Genomic DNA, 6,758 nt, shown 5'->3' with positions numbered 1-6,758 from the left:
TTCAAAGTAAGAATACTTCGTCCACTGAAGGAGCAACTGCAGCATCAGGGAGATAAAGTGGCCTCCGGATGCTACAATAAGTTGTGGGCTTTCCGCGTAAGTATATGTCTACTATAAAAATGCATTAATCTATCTTTAAAGTTCAAAAGTGTTGCTGGATTATTTTTAATTGTTTTTTTTTAAATTTGTTTGTTGATTTTATTTGTTTGTTGTTTGTTTTTGTTTTGGTGTGTCGTTTTTATTTTATGGTGCATTCGTTTTTTCCAAATTATTTTCAGAATTTTCTTAAATGGCTGGAAGAATCCCGTGCTTTATATTTGGCAGAGAAAAAACTAGCCTCACAAGTAAAGATGCTTCTGTCTACCGTTTCTGCCGCCCTCATACCATTTCGGGTATCGAAGAGGATGCGGTCGAATGAAATAAATAAAACAACGAAAGGTAATTATCCATTGATACATTTTCAATTCCTTTCCACTCCATCGAGCCACACAAAACAAAACAAAACAAAAACAAACAAACAAAAAATTAAATAAATAAATAAATAAATAAATAAATAAATAAATAAATAAATAAATAAATAAATAAATAAATAAATAAATAAATAAATAAATAAATAAATCAATCAATCAATGGATAAATAAATAAATAAATAAATAAATAAATAAATAAGAATAAAATACAATCAAATACAATCAAAGACGATCAAATTGAGGCGTTATTGATTTTATCTCCTTTCTGTTTACTTTACTTTTTTTTTTCTTGGCATAGCGATAGACCTCAGCACAGACCTCCCAACAAAAGACTTGTTGAAAAGCCTGACGGACGAGTCCACGTGGACTGACACCTCCAGAGTTCGGGACACATTAATGACTGTTCTCGCTATAGGCAGCATGTCCCGTCTTGGAGCCTTGCGAAACTTGTCTGTTGATGAGTTTCAGGCGGCTCGCGAGACTGACCAAAATCATGATCTGTATCGAGCAGAAGTAAACCAGCACAAAACCATGAAGACATATGGTCCAGCGGGCATTTATTTCACACCTACCCTAAAAGCCCACATTGAAAGGTAACAGTGTGATACTATTATTTATTATTATTATATTATATTATTATATTTATTATTATTATTTATTATTATTATATTATTATTATTATTATTATTATTATTATTATTATTATTATTATTATTATTATTATTATTATTATATTATTATTATTATTATTATATTATTATTATTAATATATTTATATATTGTTATATTGATAATCGTCAATAGAATTTGCCAACTCATGGGATTATTGATTCTTTAATATATATATATTTTTTTGGTTTGTGTTTTAAAACAATTATTTCAGGTATTTAGATAAAAGACCAGTGCAATCCAAATGGGTGTTTTGCACGTCGTCCGGCCGTCAGCTGACATCAAGCCATGCTGGAATCATTTTTAGACGCCTCACCAAAATCTCGGCCACTGAAATGAGAAAAAGCGTGGCCTTTGCAGTAAGTATTCAATGTTTGAAAGCGTTGTTAATATATCTAGCATATAATTGTTTCTATCTGTTCTATCTTTATTTATGTATTATTTTTCTTTCTTAATCAGAATCCCGAGTGGACGGTTAAAAAAAAAAGAAAAGACAAGGAAAATAACAAATAACAACAACCCCCCCCCCCCACCCCCACTTAAAAAAAACCCACGAAAAATAAAACAACAAAATACAAAACAAAACAAAAAAAAAAAAGAAAAAGAAACCAACACAAAGCCGAGCACACAAATACTTTTTCTGTTGATTTTTGATTTTTTTTTTGGTGTGTTTTCTTTCTCTTCGTGTTTCAGCACAGAGAATCACCTGAAGAAGTTCAGTCCGCCATATCCGAAGCGATGCATCACAGTTTGCAGGTACACAGGGAATCGTATGCGGCCAAATCTCACGACAAAACTATATATAAAGGATTACAAGCCATTGGAGCAGGTACAGTGATGTGAAAAAAGTTGGGCGAGGGTGAGGAAGAGGAGTAGAGGGGGTGGGGGGGGGGTGGGGGAGTAGGGGGGGGGGGTGGGGTGGTAAACGCTTTATAAAGGCTGTCTAAAAAAAGTTTCATATGAAATGTTCAGTTCATCTATACCTTTTTATTCCAGTACAATGCTTGCAAAGTGAAGAGTTAAGATTGGACGAGCCCAGCACGTCAAGAGCATATTTTGAGCCACCCATCGTGACCGACGTCCAGGCTTCGCCTTCTGTAGAGTCCTCACAGTCGTCACCTGTAGTTCCCGGTATGTATGCAATACTAATTATGAACATGATGCACCTGTCTTTCTGACATTTTTCTGGTCTTTGAGCAGGTTTACTGGATATTTTGGCTATTAATAATAAATAAACTAATAATATAATAATAATAATAATAATAATAATAAATAATAATAATAATAATAATAATAATAATAATAATAATAATATAATAATAATAATAATAATAATATAATAATAATAATAATAATAATAATAATAATAAATAATAATAATAATAATAATAATAATAATAATAATAATAATAAGGTCCTGGGTACGATTCTCGCTCGGCGCATAGTTGATGTAATGATCTGACAAACCAACCGGTAACCATTGTATTGTTCAAGGGATGCAACTCGAGAATATAACATAGGGTGTACACATACCAAGGATTAATTCCCTTTATAAGTTTATATCAACACATCGACTACTACAGTTGTGTCTTAGAAAAAAGGCTATGCACCTGTCTTTCTTACATTTTTTGGCCATTTCTCGGAAAAAATAATGTCATAGTGTGAGCTGTGTGACGGTAAAGGAGTAAACATTTCTTTAAAAAAAAACTAATAATCACACGGCTTTATATTATTCAAATTTCTATGTTTATTCTTTTTAATTAAACAGATAAAAGTGTGCTATATTTCACAAAGACTTTGTCTGCAATAAACCCGGAGAAGTGCCCCAATAATTACATCAGAGAAGACAAGGTCTTAAAAGGCGTAAGTAATTTATGAGTTTGGTTTTGTTTCCTTAGTCTACATAATACAAAAAATTACGGAGTAAAGGATCGGCTTCTACTGGGAGATAATTTGGAAAGTTCGGGGGGGGGGGGAGGGGGGGGGGGGTTGTCTCAGTAAAGAAATGTAAAGAGATTTATCTAATTGTTAAGTTACATCAGAGTAAAAAAACACCTCCCCTCCCACTCCCCCCTCATGTAGATTAATTCTCGTCTGGTAAAATACATTTTCTTTTTCTTTTCTTTCTTATTTTCCCCCAGATATATGTGACGGCCAGGAATAAATTTACTATAGACGAACTTCAGATGGCCTTCCATTATTTAGGAGCCTATAGAAGGAAGACGACGGTGGATCCATGTCTAATAAGATCACTCAGGACAGCCTTCCCAGAGTTTCAAAGAACTTTTGCCAGGATTAAAGATAAAACTTTATCAGATAAAATGCGAGCATGGCCTGAGGACAAAGACCTTATTTTCGAATAGCCTATACAGTCCATTTCTTTTCTTTTATTATGACAACAAACCAACGTTGAACTGCATCTCACTCCCTGGGAACATATAGTCGGCCGTGGAAGAAAGTTTCGTCAAACAGCTCATATATATTTATATATTGCTGGAAAATTTAAATTGAAGTTAAGTTCATTTATTTTGCTGAAATTCCAAACAGATGGTATACTAATTGTAATTCTTTGTAAATTGGCGGGGTGGTAAAAGCTTTATAAAGGCTGTCTAAAAAAAAAAGGTTCATATGAAATGTTCAGTTCATCAATAATTACATCAGTGAAGACAAGGTCTTAAAAGGCGTAAGTAATTTATGAGTTTGGTTTTGTTTCCTTAGTCTAGATAACACAAAAATTAAGGAGTAAAGAATTGGCTTCTACTGGGAGATAATTTGGAAAGTTCGGGGGGGGGGGGTGTCTCTATAAAGAAATGAGATTTATCTAATTCTTAAGTTACTTCACAGTAACAAAATACCTCCCCTCCCATTCCCCACTCATGTAGATTAATTCTCGGCTAGTGCAAATACATATTCTTTTTCTTTTCTTTCTTATTTTCCCCAGATATATGTGACGGCCAGGAATAAGTTTACTATAGACGAACCTCATATGGCCTTCCATTATTTAGGAGCCTGTAAAAGGAAGACGACGGTGGATCCAAGTCTTATAAGATTACTCAGCACAGCCTTCCCAGAGTTTCAAAGAACTTTTGCCAAGATTGAAGATAAAACTTTAACAGATAAAATGCGAGCATGGCATGAGGACAAAGACCTCAGCACAGACCTCCCAACAAAAGACTTGTTGAAAAGCCTGACGGACGATTCCACATGGGCTGACACCTCCAGAGTTCGAGACACATTAATGACTGTTCTCGCTATAGGCAGCATGTCCCGTCTTGGAGCCTTGCGAAACTTGTCTGTTGATGAGTTTCAGGCGGCTCGCGAGACTGACCAAAATAATTATCTGTATCGAGCAGAAGTAAACCAGCACAAAACCATGAAGACATATGGTCCAGCGGGCATTTATTTCACACCTACCCTAAAAGCCCACATTGAAAGGTAACAGTGTGATACTATTATTATTATTATTATTATTATTTTATTATTATTATTATTATTATTATTATTATTATTATTTATTATTATTATTATTATTATTATTATTATTATTATTTATTATTTATTATTATTATTATTACTATTATTATTTATATAATGTTAATACTTGAAGATAATCGTCAATAGAATTGGGTATTTTGCACGTCTCCCCCCCCCCCCTAAAAAACCCCCGAGAAAAATAAAACAACAAAAATCAAAACAAACAAAAAAGCAAAAGAAACCAACACAAAGCAGAACACAGAGCAGAACACAGAAATACTTATTCTGTTTATTTTTGATTTTTATGTGTGTTTTTTTCTTCTATTCTTGTTTCAGCAGAGGGAATCACCTGAAGAAGTTCAGTCGGCCATATCCAAAGCGATGCATCACAGTTTGCAGGTACACAGGGAATCGTATGCGGCCAAAACTCACGACAAAAACTATATATAAAGGATTGCAAGCCTTGTCTGCAATAAACCCGGAGAAGTGCCCCAATAATTACATCAGAGAAGACAAGGTCTTAAAAGGCGTAAGTAAATTATGAGTTTGGCTTTGTTTCCTCTGTCTACGTAATACAAAAATTACCGAGTAAAGGATCGGCTTCTACTGGGAGATAATTTGGAAAGTTCGGGGGGGGGGGGGTGGTGTGGTGTTGGTTTGGGGGGGGGGGTGGTGTGGTGGTGGTTGGGGGGGGGATCTCTATAAAGACATGTAAAGAAATTTATAGAATTCTTAAGTTACTTCACAGTAACAAAATACCTCCCTCCCACTCCCCACTCATGTAGATTAATTCTCGGCTAGTACAAATACATTATCTTTTTCTTTTCTTTCTTATTTTCCCCCAGATATATGTGACGGCCAGGAATAAATTTATTAAGGACGAACTTCAGATCCACCGTCGTCTTCCTTCTATAGGCTGCTAAATAATGGAAGGCCAAGTCTTATAAGATCACTCAGGACAGCCTTCCCAGAGTTTCACAGAACCTTTGCCAAGATTAAAGATAAAACTTCATCAGATAAAATGCGAGCATGGCCTGAGGACAAAGACCTTATTTTCTAAAAGCCTCCACAGTCCATTCCTTTTCTTTTATTATGACAACAAGCCAACGTTGAACTGCATCTCACTCCCTGGGAACATAGAGTCGGCTATGGAAGAAAGTTTCGTCAAACAGCTCATATATATTTATATGTTGCTGGAAAATTTAAATTAAAGTTAAGTTCATTTATTTTGCTGAAATTCCAAACAAATGGTATACTAATTGTAATTCTTTGTAAATTGGCGGGGTGGTAAACGCTTTATAAAGGCTGTCTAAAAAAAAAGGTTCATATGAAATATGTACTGAAGTTCATCTATATCTTTTTATTCCAGTACAATGCTTGCAAAGTGAAGAGTTAAGATTGGACGAGCCCAGCACGTCAAGAGCATATTTTGAGCCACCCATCGTGACCGACTTTGTCTGCAATAAACCCGGAGAAGTACCCCAATAATTACATCAGAGAAGACAAGGTCTTAAAAGGCGTAAGTAATTTATGAGTTTGGTTTTGTTTCCTTAGTCTACCTAATATAAAAATTACCGAGTAAAGGATCGGCTTCCACTGGGAGATAATTTGGAAAGTTCGGGTGGGGGGGGGTCTCTATAAAGAAATGTAAAGAGATTTATCTAATTCTTAAGTTACTTCACAGTAACAAAATACCTCCCTCCCATTCCCCACTCATGTAAATTTATTCTCGGCTAGTACAAATACATATTCTTTTTCTTTTCTTTCTTATTTTCCCCCCCAGATATATGTGAGGGCCAGGAATAAATTTACTATGGACGAACCTCAGATGGCCTTCCATTATTTAGGAACCTATAGAAGGAAGACGACGGTGGATCCAAGTCTTATAAGATCACTCAAGACAGCCTTCCCAGAGTTTCACAGAACCTTTGCCAAGATTAAAGATAAAACTTTAACAGATAAAATGCGAACATGGCCTGAGGACAAAGACCGCAGCACAGACCTTGCAACAAAAGACTTGTTGAAAAGCCTGACGGACGATTCCACATGGGCTGACACCTCTAGAGTTCGAGACACATTAATGACTGTTCTCGCTATAGGCAGCATGTCCCATCTTGGAGCCTTGCGAAACTTGTCTGTTGATGA

At 35.2% G+C, this 6,758-nt stretch overlaps 2 protein-coding genes across 3 annotated transcripts in view; both read left to right on the top strand.

Moving 5' to 3' along the window:
- LOC144961320 (uncharacterized) overlaps positions 1–4,088 on the top strand; it is a 4,812-nt gene extending 724 nt beyond the window's left edge. Inside the window, exons 3-10 of the mRNA XM_078894557.1 lie at positions 1–96; positions 279–438; positions 769–1,063; positions 1,354–1,498; positions 1,833–1,968; positions 2,136–2,270; positions 2,908–3,002; positions 3,281–4,088. The exon at positions 1–96 is cut by the window's left edge and continues 36 nt beyond it. Of these exons, the coding sequence (XP_078750683.1) occupies positions 1–96; positions 279–438; positions 769–1,063; positions 1,354–1,498; positions 1,833–1,968; positions 2,136–2,270; positions 2,908–3,002; positions 3,281–3,502 (1,284 nt within the window). The 3' untranslated portion in view covers positions 3,503–4,088. The remainder of the gene's footprint in view (positions 97–278; positions 439–768; positions 1,064–1,353; positions 1,499–1,832; positions 1,969–2,135; positions 2,271–2,907; positions 3,003–3,280) is intronic.
- Positions 4,089–4,125: 37 nt separating this feature from the next.
- LOC144961321 (uncharacterized) lies at positions 4,126–6,112 on the top strand. 2 transcript variants are annotated; one of them, XM_078894559.1, is made up of 3 exons: positions 4,126–4,574; positions 4,953–5,012; positions 5,983–6,112. In XM_078894559.1, the coding sequence occupies exons 1-3, from the start codon at positions 4,126–4,128 to the stop codon at positions 5,999–6,001; spliced, it is 528 nt and encodes a 175-aa protein (XP_078750685.1). In that variant the 3' UTR covers positions 6,002–6,112. The 2 variants fall into 2 exon arrangements, with proteins under 2 accessions (XP_078750685.1, XP_078750684.1); XM_078894558.1 differs by having other exon boundaries at positions 4,950–5,012.
- The last annotated feature ends 646 nt before the right edge of the window (positions 6,113–6,758 follow it).

Source organism: Berghia stephanieae, unplaced genomic scaffold (assembly GCF_034508935.2).
Source record: "Berghia stephanieae isolate SIO BIC M18660-M18661 unplaced genomic scaffold, UCSD_Bste_1.3 scaffold2117, whole genome shotgun sequence".
Taxonomy (NCBI): Eukaryota; Metazoa; Mollusca; class Gastropoda; order Nudibranchia; family Aeolidiidae; genus Berghia; species Berghia stephanieae.
Note: the sequence above shows the minus strand (reverse complement) of the source record. Positions and strands in the feature narration are given on the sequence as shown.

Excerpts from the sequence above, each read along its gene's own strand:
- LOC144961321 (XM_078894558.1), top strand. The coding sequence starts at position 4,126 with ATGGCCTTCCATTATTTAGGAGCCTGTAAAAGGAAGACGACGGTGGAT. Across the intron at positions 4,575-4,949 it reads CTAAAAGCCCACATTGAAAG|CAGAGGGAATCACCTGAAGA; the intron begins GTAACAGTGTGA and ends TTCTTGTTTCAG.